Here is an 18,364-nt window from a genome sequence, read left to right on the forward strand (position 1 = left end):
TGTTCATAACTACTTTACTTTCTCAACCTACTAAAGCACAAAAAGTCAATACTGCCCCCACCGGAGCTCAAACCTAGGACTTCCCATTAGAAAGAGTCACTCCGTGTCACTAGACCACAACGTCATTGGCAAAACTATATACATTTATTTTAAAATTGATAATTTCACACTAAATTTGAAGCTTTAGTCAAAATTGATCCAGTTTTACCATCTAATCCAATAATAATAATAATTTGAACTCAACCCTATTTTGCTAACTTATCTATTTGTTCTAAATTGGATTGATATTTTAGTCGAATATTAAATTGGATAAATTGAAAAAAAAATCAAATTCGATGCAGGATTAGTAAATTTTAAAAGAAATGAAAATATAATGATCATAAAACATAAAAATATATATACTCCGTATAATTTAGTGAAATGACGTCCTTAGCCTTTTGATTAGTATATGTTGGGTGATCATTAAATTTTTATAAGAAATTAAATAAACTAAAAGAAAAAATGGTGAATAGATGCATGCAACAGCATACAAATGCATAAAGACAAATATACTCGTGAATTAATGATTGAGCATATAATATTAATAATAAATATATAAGAAAACACAAGGATACAAATAGAGGGTGTGGGTGGGTGGGTGGGTTCATGCATCGTAGGAATAGAAGTGTCGAGGCAGAAACCATAACCCAACAGAGAGACCTAGGTCTGGAGAAAACGATGTACATGTCATTTTTACACTCCTTCCCATGGCCATGGTGGGTCATCCTCACATGCACCCATGTGAGGACAACTCAATACTACCTTTGTTCCCTCTCTTTCTTTCATTTTCTCTTCTTTATTTTGAAAGCCAACAACACAAACTACGAATTGAAACAAATGTTGAGCAAACAGTCCGGGGGAGTACCCTCCCACTACAAACAGCCAGACTGAGATACAATTATCTTAGCTAAAGTGTGAGTGTCTTGATTCGCTGACCGACTAATATGACGAATAGCACAAGAACTAATCGAACTAACAAGAGACAAACAAGAATGAGTAGCCGAGCCATTGAGCCAATATACGAGAGGTCTAACCCCCCGTAGTTAATAGCAAAGACAAGTTTGAGACAGTTTTGATTCGATTTTGACAGTCTGATTGTACTTAATTTATCTTCTAATTTTTAATTTTTTCCATAATTAACGATATATATATATATATATATATATATATATATATATATATATATATATATATATATATATATATATATATATATATGATTAAAAAATAATGAGATTTATAATTATTACAAAAATAACCCCAACAACAATCTGGTATGAAACGAAGGTAATCAAATTTATTTATATAAAATAAATAAATAAATGAGAGGGGATTTTCAAATATGAGATTATAAACCCAACGACATAAAGAACAAGGAAAGACCCATATCGTGTGTAGCACACACTTTCCTTAAAAATAATTTGCTACCTTTCAAGGGTGCTAGGAGTATTGTAGCATCAGTCTCTCGGGATAAAATGGATCGCAACGTAAAGTTTGAACACTCAAACTAAAAACTCAATGAACAAGAACAACAAGCAAACACTTAATTCCTTTTTGAAAATGTTGGCATAGTTTTTCCGTAAGATAAAGGTTGAGAGAGGAAGAGAGAAAACAAAAATGTTTTTTCAAGTGAAAACCATGGGCTAATAAAATTTGCCAACCACCAAAGCTTTTACAGGAGAAGAATGATTTAATAGCATTAAACCATGGCATTAACTACTAGAATAAACTTAGATTTGTAACATTCGTAACTGATAACTTAATTTGGAGTTTAACACATCTGTTATAATCGTTAATTCTTAAAATATAAATTAGAATTAATTAGAAATTAATTCATTTGAATCAAAATTAACACTGTCCAAAATGGTACTCCGAAGAGTAGTTCGAGCAGTACTCACAAATAGTAGTTCGAGCAGTACCCACGAAGAGTTGTCGAAATGTTACGCATGAAGAGTAAAACTTTATTACTCGGCCAAACCTGAGTTGACCGAATAGTAAAAATTACTACTCGGTTAAACCTGAGTTACTATGATTTACATCCTCCCAGATGATTTGTCGGACTGGGGCATGGGGGCCCTTGGAGTTGGGGATTCAACATTGGGAGAAGAGGAGAAAAACATGGCAAATTATGGTGGTGGAGTATTCAACATTGAAACACGTGGGAGCCAAGGAAAAATTGATGCAGTGATCCGTGAATGAATTTGGGCCTCACGTTTTATCTAACAATAACAGCTCGTTTGGTTCGCTGGAAAATATTTGAAGGAAATGGAATTCAAATTCCGTGGAAAATAAATTACCAGGAAAATAGATTCCACTGTTTGGTTGGTGGAAAAGAAATTACTGGGAATATGAATTCCATTGTTTGGTTGAGTTTGAAATGGTAAGGAATTATGAATATAAAGACCAATATGCTCTTAGTAATTAATGGTTTGACTATATATACATGTGTAATTAGTCAATTTTGATGAGGGTAAAATAGTCCAAGGGCTTATACTTTCTTCCCAATCTCTTTGGAAAACAAAATACCCATCTCAACCAAAGAATTTGTTTTCCTTTCTTTTTGGGAAGTCAAATTCCATGGAAAACATTTTCCATCCAACCAAACAACATAATTACTCATTTTACTCAACTTTTTGGAAAATCTTTTTCATAGAATTGATTTTCCATCCAACCAAACATGCCATAACAATTTCTTATTTATTACATTTAGATATATTCACTAGAAGGGAAACATATTAATCATATGAACACATACTAATATAAGGGCACTTTGACTAGGAAATCACAGTCTAAGCCTATCCTGTGGTGTAAGAAAGCAATAAGCGATGCAAGAGCATAAATGACTTGAGGAGTGAAGACTAAAAGATTTTGAACAAAGAATATTACTAACGTGATTAGGTTCTTGTGGTCCAGTGGCATCAAACCCTTCCCTTTATACGGGAGGTGGTGGGTTCGAGCTTCAATAAGTTGAGAAAGTAGTTATGAACAGATATTGCATTATAATAGAGTCAGTAGTATTCAAAAAAAAAAAAAACGTGATTAGGTTCACTTAACCAAACAAGATTTTAGAGTTTCATCAAGATCCTTTTCAATTTCCCTACGTTACTCTTGGTAAGATTTTGAATAGGGGTTCATAGGGTTGACTCATCTTTTGAATTTCTCAATAATTTGTATATATAAAGTTTATTTGGTTAAAAATATCATTTGTTTTGCTCTACAATAATTATACCATTTTTTAATTAAAAAGGAAGAGGAAAATATAAGAACGTAACAATATTATTGCTATGTATGAGTGTATGACAATCCTAGTCAAATAATACCAACGAGATCAGCAAAGTGCAAAAGTTACAACCTATATGATGATTTTTTTTTTGAAACATCAAAATGATGAGTTATTAAGATTTAAATTACAATATAGTATAATGTGTTAATATTCAAAATTTCAAACGAAATTTTCTATTCTAAAATGCAACAGTTGTCTCTCAAAATTATCTCCTCGTCTCGGCTCCTAACACATAAATCCTATTTCTACAACAAGAGAATGAGACTGCACCAATATAAATTCAATAACTGAGTAAATAAAACATAAGAAATTAAATCAATAGCAGAGCAGATGAGGACAATGACTGAATATAATTAATATAATGATACCAACAGCGAAGTAAAAGAATGGCAGCGAAAGTGGAAGTATGGAACTCTAAATTCTCCTCCTTCAGTCTCCGGGATGAACTTAACTCACGACAAGTGGCAACATAAGAACCACTATAAATCTATAATCAAATACGGAGTATTAAATTTTGACAGATTACTAAAGTGGACAGATCCTTGTGCGCATCGATATTGATTCTGTTTGCTGAGTCAGTGTGATTTACATGCTCCCAAATGTTCTGTTAAATCGAGGTGTGAGGTCCTTGGGGTTAGGAATTCAACCTTAGCTTTAGGGAGAAGATTGAGTATTAGATATGGTTACTCCAAAAGGATACGGTGATCAAGGAGATTGAAATATAATTTTCGTACAATCATTATATATACTCTTTTAGTTGAGTTATTCATGGTCGTTTTAATGCACTTTATCTTTTCTATGTGGAGTGCAATTTATCTCTACTATATATGTTATTTGTAAACTATTACGTAGGAGTTGAGTTTACCCAATGTACACCATTGTAAGTTTCTTTCATTAAAAAAAATAGCTATAGTAAAATTAATAATTAAAAATAAATATAATACGTTACTATAGTAAAATTAAAGAGTAATTAAGTCAATTCTTTCATAATACTATAAGATATAAATTAGCTATATGTACTCTTGAAAAATTTTGAATAAGTGGACAAAAATTTAGGTCCACTTTCATAGTTTCATACCATGATCTCAACACGCCTAAATTTATATTAGGGAAAATGACACTTTTTCCCCATGAGTTATATGTATATAGCATTTTTTCCCCTGAGTTATTAAAGTGACGGTTTTTTCCCCTGTGATATTAAATTAGTATTTTTGCCCTTAAAAATAACTATTTCATTTATATTTCTTCTCCATCAAATTATTACTTATATGTTGGAAGACCGGCCATGGTTCAGTTCAAACATGATCGGACATTATAGCAATTGAACCTAAATATATAGTATGGACGGTTATGGTTATGATTCAGAACCAGAAAAAATAAAATAAAATAAATTTTGAATTTAGACTATTTTAAAAATAAGAAATAGAATTTACAAAAATAAATAAATAAATTTTGAAGTGGCGGTTCAAAATCGAAATTGAAACCAAACCGAACCGATTTATCAAAATAAGTGTTTGATCATTTTCATTATGTATGACTGCGGTTCAGTTTCGGTTCACGATTCAACAATTATTTTATTTTATTTTTTCGGTTCTGAATCGTAACCAGAACTATCCATACTATTTTAATTTGGTATGATTGTTACAGTGTCCGATTAGATTCAAACAGAATCGTGATCATCCAAACATATAAGCAATAATTTATTGAAGAAGAAAAATAAATGAAATAGTTATTTTTAAGGTCAAAGATGTCAATTTAACATCACAGATGGAAAAACAATCACTTTAATAACTCAGGGGGAAAAAAGTTATATACATATAACTCAGGGAGAAAAAAATGTCATTTTCCCTTTATTAATAATAATGGACAGAAAGTGAATCCAAAGTGCTAAGAACCAATCCCAGCCTTATATATGAAAGAATCGAACAAATCTTATTATATATATATTTTTTAAAATGTAGTCGTATTTTTTGTAATTATATCACAAACTTTACCATGCAAACTTGAACACTAAAATATGCACTTTTCATCATTTTCTAGGAATGCACATTTAGTTGTTACTGAATGCATATTTGGTATTAACAAAATGCGCATATAGTATTAAAACATTGCACTTGCAAATATGAAAGTGTATTACACTTAGGGTTTGGAATACTCATGAAGTTTGAACTTATGATCACTCATTTAGAATGGTAACCGAGACATCATCATCATTGTTGTTATTGTTGTTATTTATCATGCAATTTTACAATTTTAATAAATAGATCATTCTTTAAAATTTAATCTAAACTATATGGGTTTCTACTTGATAAGAGTACGACATGGCGATTGTAGCAGGTATCTCTAATTTGAAGATTGGATCACTTCTTTAAGTATAAATTCTTATGCAAATTACGTGATTATATATATATATATATTTTAGTACTGCTGATTCTGTTACAATGTAGTATCTGTTCATAGTTACTTTCTCAACCTACTGAAGCACAAAGAGTCAAAGTTGCCTCCATTGAGGCTCGAACCCACTCCCATCAATCATGTGGGAGTGTATTAATCTTGTTCAAGAAACTCAAAGAAGTCTCACCACCTAAGGGTTCAGGTACATGTTGTTAACTTGAGAGCACAAGACTGTCTAAAGTAGGGCACCTATTTTATTTCACACTACATTAAGTTAAAAGTTCTAAAAGAACGTATAGAATACATCTACTCAAACCCTTCTCTTTATACAGGAGGTGGTGGGTTCGAGTCTTAGTGGAGGCAATACTGATTCTTGTGCTTCAATAGGTTGAGAAAGTAGTTATGAACAGATACTGCATTGTAATAGAGTCTGTAGTATTCAAAAAAAGAATACATCTACTCAACTTATGTATATAATTAAAATTTGTTGCACTATTAAATTTTTGATATTAATAAAAAAATTAAAAATACTTTTAAAATAATAAAAGAAAAATGAGTTTTACTCTTTCACCAATGAATAATAAATAAAGCAGACAAAAAATTAATAAAGAAAAACATTGTAAAATAACTAGAGGTGTGGATGTTATTGTGTAAAAATGTAGAATAGAGGTTGATTCGTGTAATTAGACGATACATTATATCATCGAGTAGGGTTTACTATTTATATTGTAGACTCTGGTCCACGATATAATGATTGAACTATATATGCTGATGAGCAAACTAATAATATAGATGATGGACGACTACAAGCCTTCAATGCTGATCCACATTTGGGCTCTTTTATTACTCTGGAGTGATAAATGGACCTACTCGTTGGCCCATTATTATCTATAAATGGCCTGTTAGGCACTTAATCAATCGTTATACCCTGCACCACAGTGCACATAGCAATGTGCACCACGTACGTAAAACGACGTCGTTTCGGTGTTAGTAGACGCGGACGCGAATGACTCAGGAAATTCATTATCTATAATACACATAATCATTATCTATAATACACAGAACGTTTGCCTAGAATACACAGAATGTTTGCCCAGAATACACAGAATATTGACACAAAATACACAGATGTTAGTGGACGCGAATGACTCAAGGGAATTCATTATCTATAATACACATAATCATTATATAGAATACACAGAATGTTTGCCTAGAATACACAGAATGTTTGCCCAGAATACACAGAATGTTTGCCCATAATACACAGAATATTGATGCCCATAATACACAGAACTCATCCTCCTAACATTCGAATGCACAAACACATCACAACTTGTGTTAATAACATGAATACACATAATATTTACACAAAATACACAGAACTCATCCTCCTAAACATTCGAATGCACAAACACATCACAACATGTGTTACTAACATGAAATCACAACATGTGTTACTAACATGAAATCACAACATGTGTTACTAACATGAATACACATAACGGTTGCCTATAATACACAGAACGGTTGCCTAGAATACACAGAATGATTCCCTGGAATACACAGAATATTAACATAAATACAGAGACCGGCCGAAACGGGAAACGTGATTTCCAAAAAAAACGGACGATTAGTCTACAATACTTAAAACGACGTCGTTTAGGTACGTGGTGCACAGTATAATTTGCCGCACTTAATGAATACATCACCCAAAATAAAAATAAAAATAAAAATAAAAATAAAAATAAAATGCAAATCCAACAAGATTTTACCCGGTTGTTATTTAGTGGACAATGCTCCACACAGTACTGTGTGGATAAAATTGTCGTAGAATTAAAATGATATTTGTGTGTTGTTATAACAAAACTAATGTGTGTAAAAATGAAGAAATTGAAAAATAGAACAATAATGTCAAATGAATTTGTGAAATTGATGCATAATTAGAATGATACTTACTTCATGCTACTACTTGGACCATGGTCCACAGTAAAATTTGTGTTTTTACCCCATTTAACCCTCCTAAAAGCTTATATGCGTCGATCAATTCCATAAATATTATAAATTTTGATAAAGTAGTTTAAAATATTTATGAAATGTACCTACATAACATTTTTATTTTATTTTTAATCATTGATCAATCCAGATAAACAAATGAGATTAATACACATGTTTTACAAGAAGCATTATTCTCACTTGAACTCCCTATATATATATATATATAGGATTAGGATCATAGGATCACATGAGAGCACACTCCCATGAGAAAATTAAGAACCATTTTTCAGTCTTACACAATTGTAAAAATTGGACGGATTAGATCAAATTAAAAAAATGTAGGGGCATTATTATAATTAATGACAACATTACCTTGCAACTGGTAATACTATATTGTGCACTTATTTAACAAAAATAAGTTAACATTTACGTATTTATCGATGATCATCACATTAAGAAGATCTTTTTTTTTTTTAAAGCATTAAGAAGACTTTATTAACTTTAAAATGAAATTATTATGACATAATTTTTATTTTTAATTCTAACTATTTGAAATAATACTCTATTTTACTATTACTTTTTATCACAAGTTGGAATATTTATTTTGATTATATTGAAAAAAAATAATAATATATTATATTAATTAACTTTTATATAAAAAAAAATTATATTAAATATTTACTTATTTTAACTTTTACAGTAGATATTAGTTTAATCGTTCAATGTGCATAGTATAACTAGCACTCCCTATTATAATACATTTTCATTTTTAATGTATAGCACATTATTTTTTTGGACAAGTTCATCTGGCAAGACCTATAGATATGTCCATGATATAATATGCTCAATTACTATCCTCTTAATTTTTAGATTGTCAATGTTTCTAGCAAGTGCCATAACCTTGGGAATACCTGCAAGAATTGAAGGTATATCTATGTATTTTCTCTTTTTTTTTTTTTCAATATATGAGCATATATGTTTATGATAATTGGAAGGCCGTCTCATCATTTACAATATTCTTTCAAGATTATATTAATTAAACTCATCTTCAAGGATGAAACATTTTGCTGAATCAATTCAAATTGTTTATAACACTAATGATTAGTCAAAGTTGGGTCACATATTATTCGAATGACTTTCACCTAAACACTGCAATTATATATATTGATGGTAATAAAATTAAAGTCACCCTCTACCAGTACTTACCCCCTCTTCTTTGGTTACACTTACTTCTACTTAATTACTGTTACTAGCTACTTACCACCCTCTGTCGTCCCTGAACTAACACCGTTGTCCCCTTCCCTGGGGGAGTGTTGTGTTGGGTGGCGGAATTTTTAATCCCTTACTTAATATGGTTTCATAATGCCCACCCAATGCTAGCACCTATATCCAAGTACAAATTAAAATTATTACGGGGTACGTGTATAAAATATAAACATCAATTTGAAGCTAAGGTATAGTCGTCAGTAGTCAATAGTCACTCTGTTGCTGGGTTGTCATTCAATATACACAAAATGTTAGCTTATTTTGAAACATTGCTGAAAGTTTATTTGGGTTCAGACAACTTTTCTCATCACTTTTGAGATCCACAAAATTGTTTTTCAGTAATTTCAATTATACGAGTCAAAATTATTATGGGGTGTATAAAATATAAACATCAATTTGAAGCTAAGATAGTCACGTCCTGTTGATGGGTTGTCGTCCAATATGCACAAAATGTTAACTTTTTTGTAAACGTTGTTGAAATTTTATTTGGGCTCGGACAACTTTTCTCGTCACTTTTGAGATCCACAAAATTGCTTTTCAGTAATTCCAAGAACGAGTAAAAATTATTACGAGGTGTATAAAATATAAACATCAATTTGAACCTAAGGTATAGTAGTCACCATGTTTATGGATTGTCCAATATGCACAAAATGTTAGCTTCTTTGTAAAGATTGCTGAAAATTTATTAGGCCCAACTTAGCATCTGATCTGAGAGAATGTAAATTATAGTAATTTAGCTTAACATAGATGCTAGACCTTTGCTTACTGCACACAAGGAGCCCCCATCCCCTCACTTTGAGACTTGAGAGGTTGAAGCGACTCGATCTCTGGTCTTTTTTCTCAAATTTCACTCTGTTACTAACTGAGCTGCCCATGCGCGAACCCTGTAAGGGTTGGAAAGTGGTCAAAAATTTTCACCATCAGTAGTCGAAAATAAATTTTTAAAAGAAGTTTTGATATTAATTTAACCTATTCATGTTGGTAAAATTGTTGACCTAAACCTCTTGGCTCTTGTGTATAGAAACAGTAATAGTGAAACAACAACAATAATAGTGAAACATTTCATTACACGAATTCCGGTTGCAATTCAAATAAAATGAAATAAAATAAAATTTAATGAGTATAATCCTTGATAATCTTAATTAGAGTATGTAATATCTTATATAATTTAGTGACACATATATATAAAAAAAATTTATTATTATTATTATTATTATTATTATTATTATTGTTATTGTTGTTGTTGTAGTTACTCTTTCGAATTTACATAAAAAAGTGTATAGAAAGCAACATGACACTTCACTACTCTTTAGAATTTACATAACAAATTTTATAGAAAGCAACATGACAGTTCACTAATGATGACAAAATTCAATCCCACCTTACATGCATGCAACATCGACATATGCTCTCTTTTAGACCAAACCTTATCCACTTGGTGTCTTTAGTTTATGTTTCTTGCATGGGATACTTTCTATTGAAAAATTCTAGGTTGCGTTCGGTTAAAACATGGGAATCGCATTCAAATATTTAATAATGGTACTTTCTTTGTCTTATTTTATCAATCTTGTTTAGTACTCACTCCGTCCCATTTTATGTGTTTATTTCGATTAATGAGACTTAACTGAAGTTATTTTAATCCAATTTTTCATAATACTATGTTTAGTATTAATATACAAAATTTATATATTTAGAAACTACACTAAAAGTACTATTAGACACAAAAAATCAAATTTAAAAATAAATAAATAATACTAAAGAAAATAAACAAAGAAGAAATAGCTAATTTGACCAATAAATAGTAAGTATGACATATAAAATGAGACTGTGGGAGTATTTATTAGTCAAATCAACTCTTTTTCATTCTTTATTTTCTTTAGTAATTTTAATTACTTTTAAATATGATTTTTTTGTGTTTCATACTATTAATATGTAGTTTCTAAATATATAAATTTTATATACTAATACTGAATTTAATATTATGAAAAATTGAATTAAAAATAACTCCAGTCGAACCTCGTTAACCAAACCAAATAAACAAAATGGGACGAAAGGAGTAGTGAATTTAGGTAGAAAGAGTTTTTTTTTTTTTAAATACTCATGATTATTTATAAGATAGTATATGTTTTATACTTTCTCAAACCTTTTGAGTCGAAAGAATCTAAACGTTCGAACCTATAACCACCCATTTAGAATAGTAATCGGGATACTATTACACTACATGGTAGTTGGAGTTTGTTTTTTGGGTAGTAAATATGAATTAGAATCTAAATAAATAATTAATTAATTAAGAGAGAAATAAATAAATATATAAAAATATATAATATAATAAATTTTATATTTAATGCATAGATAATGACCCTTGTTTGTCTTTTACATTTTTTATTCTATTGTTCAAAAGTAAGGGAGTTGAGAAGAAGGGTAGTGAATTTTATAATTATCAAAGATTTGAATCTAATAGTAGAATAATAAAAATAGGAAAACAAACATCATAATGAATATCAAATCTCATAGTAGAGTACAAAAATTCTCAACCAAACACTATGCCACAAGTAGATATTATGGTTTTGAATTATTTATATACTTCCATCAAACCTATACATTTTATATATAGTTTTTTTTTATACTTTTATTAAAAAATATTATCCATCTTAAGAAATACTTTTACTAATGTTCATCTATACTAAATATGTAGTCTGTTTTCATCTACTAAATATACTGTGTCTCTCCCTCTTTTTAATTTTTTTTTTTATCTTTTATCTACACATACCGGTAGTTTGGTAACCACTAGATTACAAATTCAACCTCCTGTGGGAATGTTTTATTGATTTTTTTTTTGAGCCAATTAGCTATGACAACTTAGGCTAAGTTATCTATCCGGCGAGCACATTTTTTGGGTGTATCCAAAGTTTCTATTGTTTTGTTGGGTGTATCCCTGGCTGAATTGTAGGCACCTCTAGTGGATAGGATAGTTGTCTCCAAAGCCAATGATCAAACTACTAATGTTTAGTTAAGGATGAATAAATCTCTCCCAAATAAATCACGCACCTCAAGTTTACAGGAGAATATTTTTAAATAGGGATTTGAATTTTTGGGAAAATGAAAGAAAATTACAAAAACAAAAAGTGAAGAGAGAGAGAGAGAGAAAAGGCATGCAAACATAAAGTTGCATGACTTGAAAAAGAAGTCGTACTACACCTGCGAGGTGTGTGTAAAAGAGGGGAGATCTCAGCCGTCAGAATCTGCAGGGTACAGCTACTATCTCATCTACTCTCTCCTTCTCTCCCGACCACTACACCACCCCCCCACCCCCCAATCTCCCTCTTTAAATCACTCTTCTTCCTCTCTTTCTTTCAGTACCCCGGATTAATTGGTTTCACACCACAAACAAAAAACACCTCTCCATCTCCTTCTTGCAAACAAAAAAATCAACTCAGAACAGAAAATGCAGGTGGTTAAAGAGTCATCATCGTCCCGGATTAGAATGGACGTTGCCGGCGCCGGCGCCGGAGACGGGCTAGCGGCGGCGATGAGCATGCAGTCAATCTACGAGCGGGTCCGCTTCCTGGCCTCCGGCAACGCGGTGGTGATCTTCACCCTCAGCGGCTGCTGCATGTGCCACGTGGTGAAACAGCTCCTCTTCGGCCTCGGGGTCGGCCCCACCATCGTGGAGCTCGACCGCGACGCCGACGGCCGCCAAATCTACGCCCTCCTCCTCAAGCTCGCGGGGTCCACCCCCGGCAGCCAGCCCGTCCCCGCCGTCTTCGTGGGCGGCAAATTCTTGGGCGGGATCGAGACCGTCATGGCTTGTCATATCAACGGCACTCTCGTCCCTCTCCTTAAAGACGCCGGAGCTCTCTGGCTCTGATATGATCTGATCCCAACCCATACATGACCAGCTTTTGTTTGTAGTAACATAGAATATATTATTATTATTATGCATGCCGGCCGGGAGGGAGGGAGAATCATATCAGGGCGTTTGAGGGGACAAACACAAACATTAAAAATATCAGAGCTCAGAAGATGTCTACCATGCATGATCAAAGCCTCTGAACTTTTACTGTTAGTATAGTGCCTATGTAGGAGAATTGCTTTTCATTTCTAGTGCTAAAATATAATTTAATATAGGGCTTTTAATTATATTCCGATGTAATTCTCCCTCTCATGTTAATCAAAATTTCCTCTTTCTTTTTTCAATTTTTAATTCCTACTGCAATTTTATAATGTATTCTCCTATTCATAATCAATATATGTCTTTTCTAAATTAATACAGATCGCTTAACGAGAGTACTTATACCATGTGTGAGGATTATGCTTAAAGTGGACAGATCACAGGCATCACGCAATTGACCATATATGTTGAGTCACTGAGTTATCATGATATACCTTCTCCTGTCAAAATAGCGAGACACAATAAAATTCTTGTAGAATGCTTGGCACTCCGGTTGAATTCACTCTCAAGGATTTCGATTAAGTTCACTTATGTCCAACATGAGTTAACATTAAGTTCATACGGTTAAGTCGTCTCTCGGTTGGGTATTCAATTTTTTGGGGAAAAAGGCTTATATCATATATAGTACTTTCTTTAATTTAATAGATGAACTACTTTATGCATGGAAAAGGATGATTTGTATTTTTATGGAATCATGTAGAAATGATTGTGTGGTACATAAGATTTTAGCTGTTTTGTTTTTTTCCAAAAAAAAAAAAAAAAAAAAAAANGCTGTTTTTTTTTTTTCCAAAAAAAAAAAAAAAAAAAAAAAGGAATTTGTTAGGTAATTTGGTTTTCATTTGATGGGGTTACTACATAACAAGAGCATTCTTTTTCCCAACTGATAAACAGACAAGAAAGCAAAACAAGCAGACGATTGCTTGGAGTTGAAGTCAAACTTTTGAGATTTGTGGACCTCTGAACTAACTTTTACTATGTTTAATGTGTCTGTCTCCCCCCGTCTCTCTCTCTGTTTGTGTGTGCATATATATATATATATATATATAATATTAAAATAATATATGTAATTTTTAAAATATTTAATTATTTAAATTTAGATATTTATTTATGGATTAGATTTTGAAAATAATGAATAATGTCATGCCCCTTGCATGTAAAAAGGTGTATTTATTGAAGGCACGCTTAATTTATGAACATGTATTCCTTTTAATAATACTTGTCCCATCTTGATCTGTGCATATAATACGAAGTACTATATATATTATAACTAAAACTAGTTCAAATCTTTCTTCCCAAAGGTTGAATTTTCAACCCTAAAGGCCCCTCACGCTCCGACCCAACAAAACATTATGGTAACTTAGCTGAACACAAAAGCTAGACCTTTGTTTACTGTCCACTACCCACCGTCGCTGGTGAGATTCAATCTTGATATTTTTTTTCAAACTTCACACATATGACCAACTTAGTTGTTCATGTGAATAAATTAAAATAAAGAGTTCAAATCTGATAGATGAAATAAAAAAGTGTTAAGAGAATTTTTTTCATATTGGATCTTGGCAACAACTCTATACGAAATCAGTAGGAGCTTCAAGTGATTAATTATTAATTAATTCGATAAGCTCACAAGATGTATGTAATACGGAGTAATATTTAGGACGGTTGTAAGTCGTTACCGTTATATTTTTTTTTTTTTTTAAATTCCAGTTTGCATGGCCATTGTGGTATTGTCACAATTAATTTGGTTCGCTAACATACAACCCTACCTAGGATATAGTCTTGTGAATTCCTAAGTCTGGATTATTAAAAAAGAAAAAAGATTTTCAAAAAAAAAAAAAAGAAAAAAAAAAAAAGAGAAGAAGAAGAAGAAGAAATTAGTTGTGTTTTTGTTTTATTTAGGGGAGAGAATATAATGGGGTCGGTCAAGAGGTGACGCAGAAGCAGGACGAGCATGAAGCAGCAAAGCAATTCTGATTTTCTGAATGCTGATGCCATGCTAACAGACCATGCTTATACTCACTTTTTACCTTTTTGGACTAATCCCAGACATATATCTGTATTTGACTCCCATCTATTTATTAACTTGCCCGACTTTTAAGACTAATAATTTCACTTATTCAAATGTTATTTTTTTTAATCAATCAATTATATACATAATAAAGTAGAACATATCTCTCCCTCCATGGGTGACTACTGTGGGTATATATATATATTTATATGTGTGTGTACATACACACATAGATATGTTAGTTCTAATCTTTATGTATGACACTTTTAGCAACACTATCATTATCGATTTTCTATACTTTATAAGATTTATTACGTTTAAGAATTTAGCAATATAATAAGATATATTACTTTGCCTTAATAATAGGCAAAAACTTGGATGGGACGAGTCGATTAAATAAAAATGTAATACTCATACTGAAAAATATAATAATAATCAGGAATAAAGTGTTTGTAATATTGTTATATTAGCCCAATCCGTCTAACAAATATGAATTCGTGTAACAATATAAGTCTCATAGAGTCATAGGAGAGCCACTCTCTAACTTAATTCTAATCATTATTATTTGTGAAATAATGATATATAATAATTACTCCGTAATTAATTAAAATTATATATATACATATGATTTCTCTGTTTTTTTTTTTGGGTTGTCGTTTTCAATATGATCCAAACGATGTCTAAGTGATGAGGGTACAATTATACAAGGTACCAGACAAGAATCCATAATGAGAGCACAACAACTGCATGTTTTTGTATTATGTTTGTTTAATATGGAAACCAGAAATGACATATGCATGCATACCCACATAGGAATAACGGTCAAATAAAAAAAAAATCTAAACGTATAATAAGTTTCAATAAAAGTTATATTTCTCATTTGTATCCATGTTTTTAGTGTTAATTATTTTGTATATTATGTTTTTAGAGTTGTATTGTACAATTTTTTAGACAAAAATACTCTAACCGTTATAACTTCAGTTATCTTTTCCATTAACTTTACCATGCACATGCATCCACCATATATTTTCTTATATTCTTTAATGATAATAATAATACTTGTAGACATTATATGTTCAAATGCATCTTTAGGTACGCATTACCAAAAAACACACCAGTAGATATGCACATATACACTACACAGTGTTAGGAAATGCACTATTAGGGGCAGGGGAGTTATGGTACATTATTTTGGGTGTGTGGTGTGTTTTTGTGTATTTTCTTTGTAGTGCCTTTTCTAACATTGAGTGGTTTGAACCGCATCGACCACACGGGGAGGTGCGGCCACATTTGAACACACACATATATATATATATAATGAATCTAAAATCTCATTAAGTCACTACTGTAAAGTACTAAAGTCTATTAAGTCCATATTTTAGGTCTATCAAGCTAGTTACTACTGCATACCATCAGCACATTATTGTAGTTCCATCAACTAATTAATTACCAATAGTTATATAATGGATCGGGGTGCATGAATACCAATAGTTTTTTTTTTTTTTTTTTATTTTCAGACCGCAACCATTTTAGTTAGAAATGGTCACGGATTCTTATTCAAAATATTTACAATTATGCCACCGCGAGTTTTTTTTAAAGAATACATCATCCTTCTTTTTTAAAACGGTTGTTAAAACTCAGTCATCTTTGTTCATTTTTGTATTAGTTATATATATATATATATTTTCTATTCAAATGTGGCTGTACCTTCCCGTGCGGCCGTGCGGTTTACACCACTCAATGTTAAGAAATGCACCACTCAATGTTACGAAATGCACCACAATGAAAATGCATTTCTTAATATGAAATGCACCACTCAATGTTATTTGTGTGGTGCATTTCTTAATATTGAGTGGTGCATTTCTTAACATTGAGTGGTGTAAATATATATATATATATATATATATATATATATTGTATAAAAAAAATAATGTATAAAAATATATCATTTAAAAGCTCTATTTGAGATGCTTTAAATGACAACATTGATTTTTTAATATAATTTTTAAATAAATTTATATGTACATATAGTTATTACTTTAGGTACATAAATCACTACATTACTATTGGTTCATAAAGTTACAATTGGAGTGTTGTGCACGGGTAGCTTGTAGAGCCGAATTCAGCATCTTGCCATCAAAACATGGTGTTGATTCCTACACAAGTAGAAGTAAAGTAGCGCATTCAATACTAGCTATAACTTTTGACGTATAGTAGTAAGCCTTTGATTATGACAATTTGAAAAATCATTACTGCTAGTTTATCACAAATTATTAAAATAATACATTGACAAAGAATATCAATATAGTTGTCATCTACAATATCTTAATGATATATTTTTTTAAAAACAAATTTATATATTAATTTTATTTATATAAAAAGAAATAAAGAATAATATATTTAAATGATAATTCAATTGGTGTATTATTTTTTTTACCGGACCTTCATCCGTATTGCAACATCGACTCAAGAATCCAATGTATGCATGTACTAGAATTGTTAGTTACGTTGTAGTACAAACACTAAAATTACTTGTCTGTTTTTTAAGGCAGTAATTCATCATTAATTGTTAAAGAATTTTTCTTTTCACTTTCTTTTGCTGGATCAATTAGAAGGATCAAATTACATGTACAAAAAAAAAAAATCACTAAAATTCTTTATTATTATGTGGGTAGAATCAAGCAATTCATGATAATTACTAATGAGTAAAAGAAACACTATGCCAAATATTGATGGAAATTTTTAGCTAATGTAACTTTTTTTTTTTGTCAGATCACGAAGTGTCCTGAATAAGTCCTAATCATAAGAAGCACCTTTAAACCCATTTCATATCAGTCTAAAATGCTATATAACTCCCGACCTTTATGAAAAGACATGAATGCATGACCACGCTAACCAAGCTGGTTTAGTTAATGTAACTTTATCCATTAAAGAAATATGATAAGATAAATATATATATATAATATATATATATATATATATATATATATATATATATATATATATATATGTATATATATATATTTTGTCGTGGCATCTAATAGTTAGTTGTTGACCATGATGTTAGCTTCTGGCTTCCCTGAATTCCAACGGCAAAGAGGCCCCACTCCAATGTTCAAGTAGATCACTTACTAGATGAGCGCTGAATTGAAGTAGTTGTTCATACATGATTGCATAGTCATATAAATAAAATGGATTTTTGTCTAATTTGAAAATTTGACTAAATTTTATTTTTTTAAAACAAATTTTCAAAACAAGTCAAATTTGCATTTCAATGACACCATGTTTAATCTTCTCTATAAAAGTTCTCGAAATCTTTTATTCGTATTACAATCCAAGTACTACTAAGCTATAAGACTCTATGTCTACATAAAACCTCTATTAGACAATCTTTAGAACTCCGATAAGTCTGTATCTCTTAAAGTAGTTT

At 31.0% G+C, this 18,364-nt stretch overlaps 1 protein-coding gene across 1 annotated transcript; it reads left to right on the plus strand.

Annotated features, from left to right (window-relative positions):
- The first annotated feature begins 12,352 nt into the window (after positions 1-12,352).
- LOC116031572 (glutaredoxin-C9-like) lies at positions 12,353-13,120 on the plus strand. Its single transcript, XM_031273813.1, has one exon. The coding sequence runs from the start codon at positions 12,423-12,425 to the stop codon at positions 12,843-12,845; it is 423 nt and encodes a 140-aa protein (XP_031129673.1). The 5' UTR covers positions 12,353-12,422; the 3' UTR covers positions 12,846-13,120.
- Positions 13,121-18,364: the final 5,244 nt, after the last annotated feature.

The sequence above is a fragment of the Ipomoea triloba genome, chromosome 10 (assembly GCF_003576645.1).
Source record: "Ipomoea triloba cultivar NCNSP0323 chromosome 10, ASM357664v1".
Lineage (NCBI taxonomy): Eukaryota > Viridiplantae > Streptophyta > Magnoliopsida > Solanales > Convolvulaceae > Ipomoea > Ipomoea triloba.

What these genes read in the sequence shown, in the direction of transcription:
- LOC116031572 (XM_031273813.1), top strand. Translation starts at nt 12,423, where the DNA reads ATGCAGGTGGTTAAAGAGTCATCATCGTCCCGGATTAGAATGGACGTT.